The sequence below is a fragment of the Pelophylax lessonae genome (genome assembly GCF_965119305.1).
Source record: "Pelophylax lessonae genome assembly, chromosome: 10".
Classification (NCBI taxonomy): domain Eukaryota; kingdom Metazoa; phylum Chordata; class Amphibia; order Anura; family Ranidae; genus Pelophylax; species Pelophylax lessonae.
In genome coordinates, this window is record NC_138777.1 from 51508783 (window position 1) to 51528250 (window position 19468).

The window sequence follows — 19468 nt, forward strand, 5'->3', positions numbered from 1 at the left end:
TGTCTTTTTAAACTCACTTATAAAACATCTAAAAGTCTTATAATATCTGATTTGTGAATCATATGCTAAACCTAAGGTATCCTGTCCATACCATCCAAAACAACAGACCAGTTGTTCCCACCTTGCAATGGGGTTATCAAGAAAGACCCTAACACATGTACTGTATATTTGCCTAGCCTCCTAACTCTGAATAGGGGTCTGCCTAAGACAAAAGAATAAAAATAAGGGAGATGAGAAAAACATAATTGTGGGCATTGGTAGCAACTAAGAAGAAAGAAGTAGTAAGAGAAAAGAAAGGGGTCATTCCTCCAGAGCCCCATAAGTCTTACAGCAGGTAAGGGATCCATGGGGCCGAAGTTTTGCCAGATTTCTTTTGTGAGTTATGCAGACAACATGTCAGTTTTTCAATAATCATGATCAAATTTAGTTTGTGATTTTAAAATCAATTTACACTGAGCTTTTCGAGATTTTCGCTTTTGGACAGCCAGTAGCATATATGCCACCAAGTACATTGAATATTTAGACATTTAAAAGAACAAATTAGAGAAATAAAACAGTTTTGTTTGATTTTAAAAGATTCACTTTAGTTACAGAATAGATCACGTTGTAAATCCTAATCCAAGATCTGCAAATATGGGGGAATTCTTACCAAACATAAAACATGGTGCCCATCAGTCCACATCCTCTAAAGCAGGGATGTCAAACTCAATTTAATCACGGGCCACATCAGCATTATAGTTGCCCTTAAAAGGGCCGGTTGTATCTGTAAGACTAGATGTTCACAGCATCCCTTACCCTTACATAAGATAACAAGAGCCTCTTCACCATCAGAAGTTGAGTCCCCCACCCTCCATTACATCACAGTGAACCCCCCTTAACTTGTGCTGCTGCTGCTGGGAAGAAGCTGGAGGCGTTGCTGGAAAGCAGAAAGTACGGGGTCTGGAAGAGAATCAGAGGAGTGCTGGAGCTCTCCTGCAGCTCCAGGAGAGGTGCAAGGGCCACATAAAATGGACTGGAGGGCCGCATTCGGCTCGCAGGCCTTGTGTTTGACACATGTGCTCTAAAGTATGAAGGATGTACCTTTGCTATTTTTAAAAGAACCATGTACGACCTCAACAGAATCTTTTATTTACATTCTATTAATGCTGTATTGATGGAAACCCATGATAAATTATCTGCAATTTCATACCATTCCTGAAGATCCCTGGTCTTCCCAAGATCAAACTCCCATGCAACATGTAGGGTCACTTTCAAATAGGTTTAGTAAGCAGAGGTTATTTAGTGGGGAATTTCCTTTTGAAAACATCGCAAGACGTGCAAACCGACTCAAAGTCAGAAGCAGGAAATCTAAGTTTAGACTTTAGCAAGGAGACTTTCTGAAAATTATGAAAAATCTCTGGGGGGGGGGGGGGAATTTAAGGTCTTTTTCATTGTAATCCTCTCTAGAAATTCCAGCATCTATCAGGAAGTCCCCTATTTGAATCATACCTTTGTCCACCACTGAAATGTTGGGGGTGAAAATCCTGGTTAGAACTTAGGATTGCTTATTAAAGGTGCTGGGGAAGGGGGTATGTGTGTTGAGCTGAAAGGTGTTCTGGCTCTCTGTTAGTCCCAGATCACAAGGGAATGAGATTGAGATAATGTAAGACACATTATTGGAGGGTCACAGCTTATTCGGGATCCACATTAGGGAATATATGGACAGTAGGACACAGGACAAGGACTAAGGGACTCCAAATAGACCCTTTTGTCCACTCTAGTGTTTTTTTAACATATGTTGTAGCATGTTTTCATTATATGTTGCAGGGATCTTAGAAACACAGTCAGCTGTTTTCTATTATTAATTGCTGACTACGTATGTGGTTACTGGGACAGGAGCCGGGCAGACTAGGTAGGGCCTTTCTTTGGGTTTTTTACTGCTGTGATTTTTGCCTTTTTTTTTATACCTGGTATAGCTAGTGAGAATATTGTATCAATTGTTGTTAACCATGCTTTCAATATAACTATTATAGGGAATAAGACACAACAAGCTTAATGTACTACAGCATTGTAGAAAACTATTCAGTTTATAAATTAAACAAAATGTAGAAAGATACTAAAATGTACATTTTAGCTATTTTAGAGAACAGAGTTGCAGGTTCCTAAACATTTAACCCCCTTGGTGTTCCTCTGCTGAGTGGTAAAGATCTAACCATTTGAACTAGTATTTCCAGGAACATACAATGTCGTGACTATGCATGGTCAATCACAAACCTACAAACTCTTTCAAGAGCATAGGCTTAAAAAAACGTTTGGGCAGCAAAATATGAGACCTCCAAAGTATTACCTGGAATTGTTATCATATTGTGCAATATATTGTCAATATGCTTGTTGCAGAGATTGCATATTGATCATCACAGCGTGGAAATGCTGGTAAATGTATATGAAGTGATACTGGTGGGATATCTGAGTCTTTAACTGTAAAGAGCAAACAAAATAAAGCGTAATTACAAAATGTACTGCTGAGATCCTTATTCAGGAGATAAAGGCATGCTGCATATGGTCATGCTGTATAAAGTCACAAAACACATAAAAAAATAGGTTCAGAAACTCTAGTGTAGTGCCCCCCTGACCCCCAGCATCAGGGAGGGCTGACATTTCACCTCATGGTGATGGTACTTGGGTATAGTGGGTATGAAAAGATGGGTGCCAGTCATTTTCAAATTAAAAAGGTGAGTTTATTGCTCACAACAACAAAAAATGCAGGAGAGAGGGTTAGGGCACAGTACACCCTTGGGGCAGAAGGCAGACAGATTAGTAGACCCCAAAAACAAATTCAGTCAGGGAGACAGCAATACAGAACATGTCCGGCTGAAGTCCGCTCTCTGCTGATGGTACAGAGTCGGTCCAGGCTCCACGTGATCACAACCACAGAGTCGGATCTGCCTAGATCCCTGGACCGTCACCTGGCTCAGCCTCTCAGCAAGCCGGTGAGAGCCTGAGCCAGCCGCTCCTGCCCCCTTCACAGCTCAGCGCTCCAGTGAGTGAGGAGGAGGGCAGAGCAGAGAGCTGCTGACTGACAGTCAGCAGCTCTCTGCTCTCAGAGCTGTGAGAACCAAGCAATCAGCAGTGATCGATGGCTCAGTTCTCAGTGCAGAGGCACGGGGGGACAGATGCAGCATCAGAATGATGCTGCATCCACCAAGGTAAGTATGAAAACAAAAAAAACATACATCTCTTAACTCCCAGTGCAGGGCTTTGGACCCTGTTCTGGTCTTGATGTTGTCAGGACCTTACACTGGTGAATCGTGGTGATGTAAACACTGTGGGGACCAATCTAGGAGGAGAAGCAAGGGATTGGGTAAGTAAATCTTTTTTTATTGTTCCCCTAGGCAGGGCCGTCTTTAACGCAGGGCAAAAGGGGCAGCTGCCCAGGGCCCATTCATTGTTGTGGGGCCCAAAGCAGCTGCCCTCTAAGCCCTCATTGCCTGCAAACAGTTGATACTTGGATTTGGGAGGACCCAAGAAAATGTTTGCCCAGGGTCCAATCAATATTAAAGATGGCCCTGCCCCTAGGCATAAACAAGAATTCTGGGCACAGCCCCACTGCAAGGGATCATTTTTTTACTTGCCCAGAGTTGGGCTTTAAAAACATTCAATTGTGCCCCATTTTCATAATTCGCACAGTATTAATGTACATGCTGGACAAATAACTATATAATTTTTTTATAACTAGCCCCCAAAGTGTTGAAGCAAGAGGATCATTGTGATAGCCACAAAAACTAGCATTTGTAGAAGACACCAGCAATGGAAACTTCCTTGAAATCTGCAGGACAGGTCTCCTTTAACATTTTCATTAACTGCCCAATTCCATTTCTCGACTTGGCTACAGGGCATGAGCGAACATGTAAACTGCTGACCACGTGGAAGAAATTACTCAGCTTGCTGAGCCAAGCAGGAACAACAAAGGCCTTTTGATGTTGTCATTTGTCACTTTGATTTATAGTCTTAAAAAGAAGCATAATCATGAATATTCTGATTATTTCTCAGCCTTCTTTCTGTTCTCTGAATATATGACAATATCAATGAAGACCCATTAAACATCTGTTTATGAAATAAAGCAGTCCCGTGCTGACAGCTGTTCCAGACAAAGAAATGGCATACAGCTGTCACATTTGTACATTAGTGGTGGCTTTCTGCTTCCTCCAGGCAAGAAAAGGAGGACAGTGCCTCTATCTCCATTTTATTGCATGCGAGTATAAACACACATTATCAATTCTGGGTACCTGCGGAGGACAAATTGCTGTCTTTAACAGGCAGTACAATTTTCTGGGAGGGGATCATGTCGGCTGTACATCTGGAAAGCAGACTGTCGATCTGCAACCACTTCCAAGTCATGGTATAAGATACAAGGAATTACGTAGATGTAAACCCCTAATCAATAACATTTACTTAACTTGCTTGCAGACCATGTAACGGCACCGGGGAGGGTAGGCTTCAATGTCTGAACGAACCTTATATGTGTCCATGGCCACTGAGGTTTCTGTGTTGAGAGTGTGCTTCCTGCGCCCAGTGAATGACAGCTATATCTGTGTTTACAAACGGAAGCTGGCGAGATGGGCTTCTCGATCATGTGACCGCTGCGACAGCCAATAACAGTGATCACCTGATCAGGAAGTCTGCTCCGCCTTCTGGCGTTAAAGTAGAACTCAACCCATCAATTAGGAATATGTTACCCCAACACTTCATATTCCTGATATGTGCCTGCTGTACCATGTTCTTGAATGAAAAAGTATCCTGTTCTCTTTGTATTGCTTCCTTTATGTGAAATCCCTGGTGTTCCCGCTAGCCCTCTACTCTCCTATTAAAAAGCAAGCTACACTAGGCATGGGAGTACAGCGTGGTCAGTTTTTTTGGCTGTGCTGGAAACTCATCCTGCTCTCCTCCAATGATCAGACTTGTGCTGATACGCCCTCACCCCTTGCACAACCATTCACTGGAAAGACGAGGGTACTGCTGTTTCACCTTCCCTAGCTCTCCGAACTCCTTATGTAGCTAAAAACAGAGGGTATGTGATCATTTATAAAAAAGGGAAAATGTATATATATATACAGTGGGGATCGAAAGTTTGGGCACCCCAGGTAAAAATTGGTATTAATGTGCATAAAGAAGCCATGGAAAGATGGAACAATCTCCAAAAGGCATCAAATTACAGATTAGACATTCTTATAATATGTCAACAAAAGTTAGATTTTATTTCCATCACTGACACTTTCAAAATTACATAAAACAAAAAAATGGCCTCTGCAAAAGTTTGGGCACCCTGCAGAATTTATAGCATGCACTGCCCCCTTTGCAAGGCTGAGACCTGCCAGTGTCATGTATTGTTCTCAATCATCGTCTGGGAAGACCAGGTGATGTCAATCTCAAAGGTTTTAAATGCCCAGACTCATCTGACCTTGCCCCAACAATCAGCACCATGGGATCTTCTAAGCAGTTGTTTAGAAAACTGAAACTGAAAATAGTTGACGCTCACAAAGCTGGAGAAGGCTATAAGAAGATAGCAAAGCGTTTTCAGATGTCAATATCCTCTGTTCGGAATGTAATTAAGAAATGGCAGTCATCAGGAACAGTGGAAGTTAAAGCAAGATCTGGAAGACCAAGAAAAATATCAGACAGAACAGCTGTGTTCCGCTTTTGGACCCAGTTAAAGGGTTGCCTGAAGGGAGCAGGGAGGGATTAAAGCAGCATATACCACAAAATATTGTCTTTTTGTTTTCTATAAAATCTTTATTTTCACTTTTTTTAATACGGTAATTGCTGCATTTGAGTGTGACTGATCTCCTGCAACTTCTTTGTAGCCACTTCCTGTCTATATGCACTACAGCACAGCACAAGACCCGCGGGCCGAATCCAGCCCCCCAGGCCTTCTCATGTGGCCCTCACAACCAATTTTTCAGCCAGAACATGGCAGGGAAGTTGGGGTGGCACACTGTGCATACCACACTCCTATACCCTGCTCTCTATACACAGCGCACCGCAAGCTCTGCACTCTGTATGTAGCATACTCCTGAACTTCTGTATGCAATGCACTCCTGAAACCTGCACTCTGTACATAACGCACCCCTAAACCCTGCACTCTGTACATAGTGCAACCCTGGACTCTGCACATAGGGCACCCCTGGAACTGCACTCTGTACATAGCGCACCCCTGAACCCTCAACTCTGTACATAGCGCACCCCTGAACCCTTAACTCTGTACACAGTGCACCGCTGAACCCTGCAGTCTGTACATAGCGCACCCAAGCTACTACTGGCCCTTTGAGGACAACCATATTGCAGACATGGCCCACAATGACACCCCTGCACTACAGTGATTGATGGCTACCATTTCTCAAACTGGGTTTCCTGACTGTGACAAAAGTGGACAATGCCTGCCTAATGTGTGTTGAAGCAGCCACAAGTAGTCTCTATAAAAAGCCCATGAGACAGGGTGATGATGCAGGAGTTTATCTAGGAGACAGGGGTAGAGCGTTGTCACCTTTTAACAAGAAAATACCTGAACAAGCAAATTCATGGTAGCATTACCAGGGAAAAGTTTAAAGAAAGTTGCAGATATACAAATATTTGAAATTGCATTAAGAGGTTAAATCTTATATGATATTTAAGGGAAGGTTTACAATGTGGTAATGCTAGCTATCTGCCTGTACCATTAATTTAGAATGAAACCCCAATGCAATAAGGCAATGCACCTGTTTTGCAGGACACCATAATGCATCTCAAAATAGGGCCAGAGGCTTTTTTTGTTTTAATTGTTATTACAGGCGTCAGCAGCCTTTTTAATATGCACGTTAACACATGGTGTAGTGTGAGCTTACATACCACACAACTGTAAGCTTAGCCATAGTGATTGCTTCAAATTGTACATTAAAGTGATACTAAAGGTTTTTTTATTTCTTAGTTAAAATAAAAAGGATGTTATACTTACCTGCACTGTGCAAATAATATTACACAGAACAGTCCCCTACCCCCTCTTTGGCAGTCCCCCACCAGCACTATCTGCTCATCCTTCCTCCTGGTGTCTATGGAGACACCAGTGCAGGCGTGCTACTGAGCCAGGCTGTGTGCGATCATAGACACACACAGCGCTGATAAGCCACGCCCCCTCCCGCTCCCTCGGACTATGGCTTCCACTGCTCTCAGTTTCTCCTGTGAATCCAGGAAGAAAGGAGCAGAGCAGTGCTGTAGGTAGGACAGTGCTGGAGAGGAGCTAGGATTCAGGTAAGTGTTTAGGGAGGGGGTGGGTAGAAAAGTTATTGGGGAGTTTTTTACCTTAATACAGAGAATGCATTAAGGTAAATTATTTATTTAATTAATTAATACCCGTCCACTGACTCTAAACTCCGGAGTGGTGCCCTTCCTGGGCAGACCCCTTGGCAAGATCCTCTGTACTCGGGATACTGTTTTTCCACATTATCACAATGCCTCAACTCCTCCAGTCAGCTCTCCTGGACCTCTGGGTTCAGCCTCACACCAATGGCTGCCTGTAACCATCACCAACTGCTGCAGAAGAGGAGGCAGCTGCCACCCTCCTTCTGGGACTTTGCGTCCCGCCAAAAGACCTCTACCTAATTTGCCCATGGCTTTTTATACCCTGCCCCATAATGCACAGAGACCAACTGTCTGTGCCAATCCCTGGGGCAGTGCCAAAAGCCTGTGTGTCATTGGCAAGGTTTCCTCCAGCATCCAACGTGCCTCCCCATTGGATCAGCTGGGGACACTCCCTCAGACCAGATGAATCATACACTGGGCACACTGAGTAGACCTAACTCACAGATCCTGATCCCTGTTAAGCAGAGTGCAATATAGAATTTACCTGATGCTCCTCTGATAGGCAGACAGAGCCAAAACTACACTCACTACCTAGCACCTGACTAGGAGGGTGCTACATAAGTATAACATGTTTGTATTTGGTTTTTTCCTTTACAAAAACTTTAAGCTGCCTGTGAATGGTGTCAAGACAACAGATGACCATACTATCCAGACGGACCAGGTCTAAGCAGGTATGTCAATGCATTAATAGGCATTTGAAACAGAAAAGGATGTGTTTTGCTTCATTGAAAACAGATTTTTACAAACCTTGGTTAATGGCTGTTCACCATTATCCACTACAAATTCTAAATTCAAAACACATTGAAAACATGCATCAATGCACATGAAAACATATGTCAATGTACAAAGGAAACACATGTTTACACATGATAGAGAACCTGCCTAATGCTACAAAAAATGCACCTCTATGCACAGAACTAAAAAGGTCCCTAATGAAAATACCCTATCGACAGACTAATGCATGAAAACTCAATCTATAAATGGTAATTACTATATAAATATATATATAAAAGTATTCATACCCCTTGCAATTTTCCACATTTTGTCATGTTACAACCAATAACATACTTTTTTTTTATTGGGAATTTATGTGATAGACCCACACAAAGTGGCACATAATTGTGAAGTGAAAGTAAAATGATAAATGGTTTTCAAATTTTTTTACTTTTTATTTAATTTGATTGCCTTGTTATATTTGACAGTCATTTATTTTGCATGTGTGCCCTATTCTCTGTAGATATGTATGTTATTTGGTTTTTATAGCTGCACCAGCTTTAGAGATGCATGTTCAGGGAGTGCCCCCCCCCCCAGCTCTTTGTTTGTTATATATTCGGTCTGACCAGACTTCTGGGGTTGAGCACCCCACCCTCCCACACCTGTACTTCGTTATCAGTGTCCACCAGTAAGCAGATATAGGAGGAGTCCCTTATAGTGCAGTTGCACATCTCTCCCATGTAATGAGTAAGTATCTCCAATGGTCTAGCGATGTTGGATTCATCCTTCATTTTATGGATAGTGTAGGACTCACTGACAATGGGGTACTTTGCCGTAGTGGTGGGCTTGAACACGATATGGCCATATGGTGGGTCTAAATCCCCATTTTTATTTATTTGATTGCCTTGTTATATTTGAAAGTCATTTCTTTTGCATGTGTGTGCTATTCTCTGTAGATATGTATGTTATTTGGTTTTTATAGCTGCACCAGCTTTAGAGATGCAAGGAACACACCAGACAGGTAAAGGATAAAGTTGTGGAGAAGTTTAAAGCAGGGTTAGGTTATAAAAAAAATATCCTAAGCTTTGAACATCTCACGGAGCACTGTTCAATCCATCATCCGAAAATGGAAAGAGTATGGCACAACAGCAAACCTATCAAGACATGGCCGTCCACCTAAACTGACAGGCTAGGCAAGGAAAGCATTAATCAGAGAAGCAACCAAGAGGCCCATGGTAACTCTGGAGGAGCTGCAGAGATCCACAGCTCAGGTGGGAGAATCTGTCCACAGGACAACTATTAGTCGTGCACTCCACAAATCTGGTCTTAATGGAAGAGTGACAAGAAGAAAGCCTTTGTCGAAAGAAAACTATAAGAATTACCGTTTCCAGTTTGTGAGAAGCCATGTGGGGAACACAGCAAACATGGAAGAAGGTGCTCTTGTCAGATAAGACCAAAATTAAACTTTTTGGCCTCAAAGCAAAACACTATGTGTGGCGGAAAACGAACACTGCACATCATCCTGAACACACCATAGAAACAGCATGATGTTGTGGGGATGCTTTACTTCAGCTGGCACATGGAAGTTGGTCAGAGTTGTAAGGAAGATGGATGGAGCCAAATACAGGACAATCTTAGAGGCACATCTGTTAGTGTCTGCAAAAGACTTGAGACTGGGGTGGAGGTTCACCCTCCACCAGGACAACGACCCTAAACATACAGCCAGAGCTACAATGGAATGGTTTAGATCAAAGCATATTCATGTGTTAGAATGGCCCAGTGAAAGGGAAGACCTAAATCCACTTGAGAATCTGTGGCAAGACTTGAAAATTGCTGTTCACAGACACTCTCCATCCAATCTCACAGAGCTTGGGCTATTTTGCAAAGAAGAATGGGCAAAAATGTCACTCTCTAGATGTGCAAAGCTGGTAGAGACATCCCCAAAAAGACTTGCAGCTGTAATTACAGCAAAAGGTGGTTCTACAAAGTATTTACTCAGGGGGGCAGAATACAAATGCACGCCAAACTTTTCAGATATTTATTTGTAAATAATTTTGAAAACCATTTATCATTTTCCTTCCACTTCACAACGATGTGCCACTTTGTGTTGACCTATCACATAAAATCCCAATAAAATACATTTACATTTTTGGTTGTAACATGACAAAATGTGGAAAATTTCAAGAGGTGTGAATACTTTTTCAAGACAGTGTATATGTTTCATTCCGCTTAGTAGTCTGGCACAGTGATTTTACCATTCTTATATTCTTATTTGCAATCCTATAGGTTAGTTGTGATTTTTCACAAACAGTAGTTGCCCAGTAACAGGGCATTGTGACTAAATTTTAATTTTCAAGTCATTCCCTTCAAGCTTGCCAGGCTTTATTGCTATATGGATAACCAAATATAGCCTAAAAGGCAGTATATAGAGTAAAACTAAAGTCCAATAGCCCATGACAACCAATAACCTTTCAATATCACTGAAAATTAATTTTTATAGGTTGCCATGGCATACTGTACTTTTTTCTCGGTATTCAAAGACCTGCATTAAAAAAAAAAAAAAAAAAACAAACAAAAAAACAATATATAATGTATGGACATGACAGTACTTACTTAAGTATTACACAGCCAGTTCCAATAGATGGCGCTGTCCAGAGGACCTGTATCCGCGTCCTTCGCCTTGGTGTGCTCTCCGTAACAGCTACAGGGCAGTTGCTCATAAACTGTGTCTCTTCATCATCTATAATCTGCAAATTAAAATTCATGGTTAATTACATACCGACACTAAACTTGCCATAAGAGATTATTAGTGAATAATGGCCCATTGAGCAATAGTAATGAAATTTCTGCAGTGAAGGAATGGAAACCATGTGTCGGGAATTTTAGCATCATAGTGAATATTACCAATCCTTTTTACAAAGTGCTTCTGTTCTTCTCACTCTATTAAAAGGAACAGGTACAGAAAGTATGCAACGCTTTAATCTGATTACTTAAGTTGAAAATTGTAGCAAAAGTTGGGTCCTCCACTCATTTTAATTGATTGTAATAGTTTTGTTTTTACCCCACCCTTCCTGCTGGTGGCACTGTGTTTTGCTGTGTGTCAGCATGTGTTTCCAGTGACCACCAGCAAGTGTCCCTTCTCTGTTCGGGGATTACACTATCATTGTGCTGGGATGCTGATTGACATCATTGTCCTTTGGCACAATTGGCATTGGCTATTGGCTTATTTGTATTGCCATAATCCATCATCCCTGCCCCTTGGTTTACTTTTAGCTATCGGTCAAGGGACCTCCCAGCTGGCAGTTGAATGGGGCTGGGGATATGTCATCCGTTGCTTTAATGCCAGCACCTGCTGACTTCATAGCAACTAATGATAATCGGTTAATGGAGCACCCAAAATCAGCAATAAGAATCCCTCTTAGATCAAAAGATTGTCGTTTTATTGGTAGCAGAACATGTTATAGCCAACGCGTTTCAGGGGAACAGAGACTCCCCTTCTTCAGGGCGTAAATGTTGCCGTTCGGATCTGCAACTGACAGCATAGCAACTAGGGAACCCTGTGCAGGAAGCTGTAATAGCCATGAGAGTGTTGTACCCATTTATTGAGCTCCCCTCCAGTTATGATTTGCCCCCCTAGTTGCTTTTAATGAAGGATGGGCACTCATACCCCACCTTCCTTCTCCCTCGGATGCATCTTGATTTATACACAGCTCAACCACAGAGTCAGGAAGGATAGGAAGGAAGAGGGTTTTATACACAAGGATATATTCTAACCACTTATTATAAAAAATACAAACAATGAAAATAGAATGCAAAATGAAAAGCTTCTATGTACGAAATCTTACTTAGAGAGGTTTGAACGTAAACGCCCACTCCTCTATACTGACATCCACCCATTAAGGCATTCTGGTGGTTGCATAACTCCTCCCAAGAACCAGCCCACTGCCTACATCAGGGCTGAGGCTCTTGAGAGAAGTACTGAGGTGGAGTACTGTGATGTTTTCAGAAAGCTATGTATGGCACCCTGACTGCTCCGCCACCCCCCCTCCCCCCACAACTTGCCACAATCTGCCAGCCTTGTCTAGAGAAGTACACAATGGTGACATTATCAGCTATGACATGGCTATGTTCGAAACTGTGCAACCGCTTATCTCAGATTACCTGTGTCGTAATGTATATGAAGATTTGAAGTAAAGAGAATATTGCAAAGATCGGGAATGCATCTTCAACTAACTTTGTGATATATATATATATATATATATATATATATATATATATATATATATGTATATATATCAAGTAGCCATCCACAATTTAGCCCCTAGCTACATCACTAGCTTAGTCTCAAAATACCAACCTAATCGCTCTCTTCATTCCTCTCAAAACCTCCTGCTTTCTAGCTCCCTCGTCATCTCCTCCCATACTCGCCTCCAGGACTTTTCCAGAGCCTCTCCAATCCTATGGATCTCCTTACCCCAATCTGTCCGATTATCTCCTACTTTATTAGCTTGAAAACCCTCCTCTTCAGAGAAGCCTATCCTACCCACACCTAACAACTGTACTTCCATTTTCTCCATCAGCTCACCCCCCACAGGTATTGCCTTTTGTATCACTTGAGCCTCCCTTCTAGATTGTAAGCTCTAACGAGCAGGACCCTCTGATTCCTCCTGTATTGAATTGTATTGTAACTGTATTGTCTTTCCTCATATTGTAAAGTGGTGTGCAGACTGTTGGCGCTATATAAATCCTGTATAATAATAATATTACATGATATATGATAAGGTCAATATAAAAAACTCTTATTAAAAAAGTATTAGCATGTTGGTGAAAGGGAAAAAGAGGAATCAGGAAAGTAAACTTTTAATAGATAAACAATTAACTCAATAAGATCATTCTAAATGACTTATCCCATTTCACTAATGGCAATATCTATAATGATAGGATAAAGCTAACTCCAGTTACTGATATATTAAGAGCTAATCAATAATAGGCGGTAAAACAATATCCATTTCAACACAAGTGACAGACAGCATAACTGAAAGGGGTGGTGTTAATGTGAAAAATGTATACAGTATGTTTACTCAGTCATAACAGTTGGAACAACCCAATACAAAATCTAGTATTAAAAGTGAATACATGCAAAAACCTTTTGCTTTCACAAAAAAAAACAAAAAAAAAAAAAAAAAACTCATCGCTTCTCTCTGAATCACCAGATTTTCTTTTGGCCTGGGTGCCAATGGGCTGACTGTCAGAATCAGCCGAGTCCCAAGTTGTAGGTGCAGGCTGTGCTCTTGCCTTCTTCAGCCCCTTACTCTGGCTCAGGGAGAATGATTGGTGTAGCCAAAGGTAGACAAGGACCACGGCATGCAGTTTTGAGTACTTCAATAAAGGTTCTCATGTTTTGTCATGATTATTCATTTGTTGACTTAAGCCCCGTACACACGAGTAGAAATTCGGCCCGGGAAATTTCGTCCGACGACCGATCTGCCGATTTTCGGCTTGTTAGTATGGTGCTCCCGACAACCGACTCCGACTTTTCGGCCAAAAAATCCTGATGTGCAGGCTATATAATTTTTGTCGACCGTCAAAACACATCCGATTTTCGTCTCATTAGTACAGATTTCGATGGAGAAAAATCTTATGAACAAGACTAGGCATGCTCAGAGATGAAAGAACACAAAGAAAGCAATCCAACACATGACATCACTTCTGAAGTAGAATTCTGTCATGCGGGAAAATTCGTGTGCAGTCTAGAGCACATTCCAACCAACAGACACCACTCTGGACAAAAGAGGGACGACCGGTCGGCGGAAATTCGTTGCGTGTGTACGAGGCTTAAATATAGTATTCATTGCCCATTGTTGTCCATGAATTGTCAAATTTGCCCTTTGTTGAGGTGAATTGTAACGGTTGCCTGTTTGCTGCCCATGTAGTGCAATGGCGACTCATGTCTAATTTTTTGCATTGCATATGTTGCCCAAGCATTGTTAGGATTACCTGTTTGTTTCCTACATTTGTTATGCACATCCGATTTCAGTTACCAATGCATTACCCACATATTGTATATTAGCCACAATGGCCAATGTGTTGCCCATATGTTGCCATTATGGCCAGTGATTCAACCCAACAGATCACACCTATAACAATACTATTATAATTAAGCAAGGACTTTTAGGGCCTGTGTCTAATGGCTTTTTTTCCCAATAAGAGGATTTTCCATACCTGTACAAGTCTATGGGAATACAATATCTACTTGAGGTAGGTCAAATGTAGGTCATAAAAGGACTAAAGTAGCTCAAACTGTTGTCAAACTGATATCATTGACAGAAGCAAAAAGCCCATTGACATAGGCCCTTATAGCATCTCTTGCTGGAGGTCAGATGAAGAAGAGTGGCCAGGTTGGGTCCTAAAGCAGAAGATCTGTAAAGTATAGTTTGTTTTATATTGCATAACATCTTCCTTTAGTAAAAGATTTAGCCTGCATATTGCAATGAGGAAGCCTTGACAATTTTTATATTTTGTAGCAGGAGGGGCCTACCATGTAGGCTTAGATTCAGAGTTGTAAATTCTGCTTTTCTCTTTATGGCAGATTTGAAACTGGAAGATGCCAACCATAACTTTATTATTTTAAGCTGAAACATATGACATTCAATTTGTAAATTGTTTTGGACTATCAGGCATGTCACTTCTCTGTATGACAGTTTGATGGATACAACATTTGCATGGTACTCGAGAAATTCCATTTTGGAAATATATCTCAATTCTTGAACATATGGATCACCAATGAGCGAAAAAAATAACTGTTTCCTTTTCTTTTCCAGACAATAATTTATGTACATTGAAAACAATAATACTATAATTAGATACTTTACTTGTATGCGGCAGATGTCTCCTATAAGAAATATATTACATCTGATCCCTGCAATGCAATCAAAGGCAGTAATAATCACAGTTATGCAATCGTTCAGTTAACTTATTATCTTCCAGTTCTGCCTTATGGAATGAGTTTAATCGAAACTATTAATTACCTTCTATACTTGCATGTCACTGACCCAAGTATGGAATATGAAATTGTTCCAAGGAGTCTATTAAATTCCAATGCCTAACAGCAGAAAATAAGAAAATTACGATGGTAATTTAGCTTTTTTTTCAAAATGGTTTTAATGTTTCTTTGCAGCTGTTATTAGGTCCAGAGATGGTTTTTCCGAGAAGTTATACATTAGAATTTTTCTCTTTTTTTGGCATTTGTATTACCAATGGGACATTCTCTTTAAAATTGTCCATATATTGTAAGATTGTTGGAATATGGGCACATCTGGGAGATTTGGACATTTGTAATGCAAACTAAGATTGAGTAGGTGACAAAAAAAAATACCATGTAGCCATCTTAAAGTATATCTAAAGCCAAACATTATTTGTTTTATTTTGGATGCGGCAGAAAAGGGTTAAACCCCCCTACTATTCAGTTTTTTGTTGTTGTTGTTCGTGTCTCATTAGGGAACTAAATTTACTTTCTCTTCCTGTCCCACAAAAGGAAAGAAGAACTCTCTCCAAATTAAACGAATATCTCTTAGACCAACCTTTCTCACTCTTTCTTTTCAAAATGGAGCATCCCTTAAAAAAACTTTCTGGTCTCAGGGAACCCCTGCTAAAAATTACTATAACTGCAACTCATGATACATTAGTGTGATGGTCAGTAGGAAGAATGCTCCTTAAACTTATGGTCACTGGAAAGAATCAACCTCTTACAGATAGCTGAAAAAATCCATGGTGTCAGTGGAAACTTATCTGAGAGGCAGAAATTGATCATTGCTTAAAGCGGAGTTACGGGCACTAAAACGTTTTTCCAATAAACATACCCCCGGGACAGTCAGGGCTAGAACATTCTACAATGGCTAGCCTCTGATCTGTCCCGGTTCGCACTTACCTGCAAGAAGAAATACTCACTTATAAGATTTCTTCTTCAGCGTTGCCATCTCTGTTGTGGGCAGCTGAAGCCGGCGCGATCCTCTTCTGCGTCCTCTTCCGTGTCTTCTTCTCCCAGAATGCACCGACCCCTCTCGTCACTTTCGGTGCGGCGCCGCATTCCTCCACAGCTTCTGGGCATGCCCAGAAGCTGTTTAGCAGGGAATGCGGCATCGCCCCGGAAGTGACGAGCGGGGCCGGTGCCGTCGCATTGATTCCTGGGAGCGATGACGTTCAGCTCCCAGGAATCATCGCAAGACAGGAAGTGACGGCAGAGCCACGGCACAGAGGGAGGAACTGGAGAATAGATGAATATTTTCTATCTACAATTACAAGGTGAGTAAAAAAAAAAATATATACCTAACTATCCAATTCCTTTTCAGGTGAAGAAGATCCAGCGGATGGGCACAAAATCGATTAGGTCGATTTTGTGTCCGGAACTCCGCTTTAAGAAACCCCTAGCAACCTTTGGACAAATCAAAAGGTTCAATGGAAGCCTGGTTGAGAAGACAGTTGCCACCAGAATAAGTGGCAAGCAAAAATGTTGGATTTTACCTTACTTTCTCTCACCAGAACATATAGAGAATGTTAATCACCCCAGTAGGAACACAGACACAGATAAAAAACATTTGACAAAGGTTCTAACCCTTCCCCAATCTAGGGAAAAAAATATATTTAGACTTTAGATGCACTTTAAAAACTCGGGGAAATTCTGCTTGAGCATATGGCGAAAAGGCAGAGATTATTACCTTTAGTAAAAACACGATGTCAAAGTATACAGGAGATGAACAGATAGCGGCAGATGAAGTTATAGACACATTTTGATGTTCCTTTAACCACTTTACCACCGCCCACAGTAATATTACTGCGGCAGAGTGGCTCGTTATCGTCTGACGACGTAGTACTACGTCGTCAGACACTCCCCCTTCTGGGCGGCGCTTGCGCGCCGCCGGAGGCTCGCTCCCACTGTTTTCATTCACAGCGGGAGTCGGGCCAGGGGAGGAGCAGCGGCGATCGCCGCTGCTCTGCCCCGATCGCCGGGGATCTAGTGTGGAGATCCGCCCGCCTGTGTAAACACAAGCGGGCGGATCTCCATAGTGACAGGGAGTGACAGATCGGACTGTTCAGCATAGCTGGACATCCGATCTGTCCATGACTCACTCAGTCACCTCCCCCCCCACACGTCAGTAAGCACCAGGCATACATTAACCCCTCCCTCTCCAATAAAATTAACCCCTTCCCTGCCAGTGTCATTTTTACAGTAACAGTGCATATATATAGCACTGATTACTGCAGTAATGTCACTGGTACCCCCAAAAGTGTCAAAAATGTCAGTCAAGGGTCCGATCTGTCCGCCGCAATGTCGCAGTCCCGCAAAAAAAAAATCGCAGATCGCCGCCATTACGCGTTAAAAAAAACCACCAAAAATGACAGAAATCTTTCCCTTTGTTAGTAAACGCAATAACTTTTGCGCAAACCAATCAAAATACGCTTATTGCGATTTTTTTTACCAAACATAGGTAGCAGAAAACAAATTGGCCAAAAATTTTTAAAAAAATTGGTTTTTACATCTTTTTTGGGGGGAATTTCATATAAAAAAATTTTAAAAATATTGTTATTTTTTCAAAATAAACGCTCTTTTTTTGTTTATAGCACAAAAAGTAAAAATCGCACAGGTGATCAAATACCACCAAAAGAAAGCTCTGTTTGTGGGAAAAAAAGGACGTAAATTTCGTTTGGGTACGGCGTCGCACGACCGCGCAATTGTCAGTTGAAGTCGCACAGCGCCGAATCGCAAAAAGTGGCCTGGACGGAAGACAGCAAAATCCTCCGGTATAATATAAAATAAGTTGCGCTGTGGATGATGTATACAAGTTGATTGTATGGTGAAATAATAAAAGATCCGAATAATGTCCAGAATATGGAAACAAAAACGGGTAACTTGTGCAGGTACCGCTTACCGGAAATAAGATAAACAAAGGCCCATCAGTATGTTCAAATACGTCCTAGGGATGAGGTCCAAGTGGACTACCAGGTTCCAACGCGGATCCCTCAATGAAGTGGTAACATGTGTGATACAAAAAAATATACCGCCATAGCGTAAAACCAAAAAATATGTGTAAAGAAAGGACACCCAAAGTGCAATGAGAACACCACTGCTCCCGTAGTGGAAGAAAACGTGATAAAGGATGCCACAGAACCCCAATAGGTACTCCTTACCGAAATATAGAAGAAAAATAGCAGATGCACCAAAAAGGGGGGAGGGGGGATTACCCCAATAGGACAGCAGCTTACCACAAGGATGAGTATGGAGAGCTTATATATGACTGGATAGGTGTGACTTGAACATGTAAGCAAGTGGGGGGACACCTCTGATGGATAAAACACCCTTACCAACTCTCGATGATTTGGAGGCAGGAAGGATATGTATGGAACCGATCCGTTGTGTCTCCTCACTCAGATAGGGAACTCAGATAGACGGTATTGGGTCAACCATGGATGATACAAAATATGGAAAACGCCATAGTGTAAAACCCACGGATGTATTTATTGTTAAAAATGGTAATGCACTTACAGACAATCAGAAGATCAAATGCAGAGAGGAAAAAAAAAGCCGCCGGCCGGACGGCTCCGCTCGCCCGTCCCTCGTGGACAGCAACGTGTAGGTGACGTCAGCACGCCATGACCTGACGCGTTTCATCAAAGATGATATTCTCAAAGGTACGGGCGGCGTGCTGACGCCACCTATTAATAGCCATAATGGTGATTAGATCGATGACCGGAAGTTCCCTAACCGCCATCTTGGTTGAGGTAACCCGGAACCGGAAATTGCCTCCACGGTCCGGTAAACATCAATGGGAATAAAACAAACAAGGTGATCCTGCATAACCCAGAACCGGAAATCATGACGAACCCGGCACTGAGAGGGGTCAGGACCAACAGGATGTAAACAACATAAGGAGTAACCAAATAATGAGACCCGCGCCCGTAGGGGTTAGGCCAACCACTGTATGATGTAAAGTAAAATTAATCAAAAATAATTAAATATTAGATATTGGATGTTGAATAGATCCAACATAGTCGTTGTACTAATTGAATAGTAAAACAAACTATGAATCAAATTTGTGCATAAATTAAATATATCAACAAGAATAATAAAAATATAAAAAAATTAAAAAAAAAAATTAAATTATATATATGTATTAAAATAAGTGGGAAATTCCGGTGATGGATTCTGACCCCAAAAGAAATTGTACAATATTTATAGACCCTGTTATGAATTGAAAAACAAAATAAAATATCCGTAACAGGCATCCAAAGATGAATTGGAAAATAAAAACAGTAACACATAACAAATAAGAATACAGTAACATTCTATAAATTTTAAAGGGCAAAACGAGGTAACAATACGATAATC

At 41.4% G+C, this 19468-nt stretch overlaps 1 protein-coding gene across 1 annotated transcript in view; it reads right to left on the reverse strand.

The window, feature by feature from the left end:
* SPON1 (spondin 1) overlaps nucleotides 1-19468 on the reverse strand; it is a 547762-nt gene that overhangs the window by 366603 nt on the left and 161691 nt on the right. The window contains exon 3 of the mRNA XM_082269927.1: nucleotides 10699-10832. Coding sequence (XP_082126053.1) covers nucleotides 10699-10832 — 134 coding nt within the window. The remainder of the gene's footprint in view (nucleotides 1-10698; nucleotides 10833-19468) is intronic.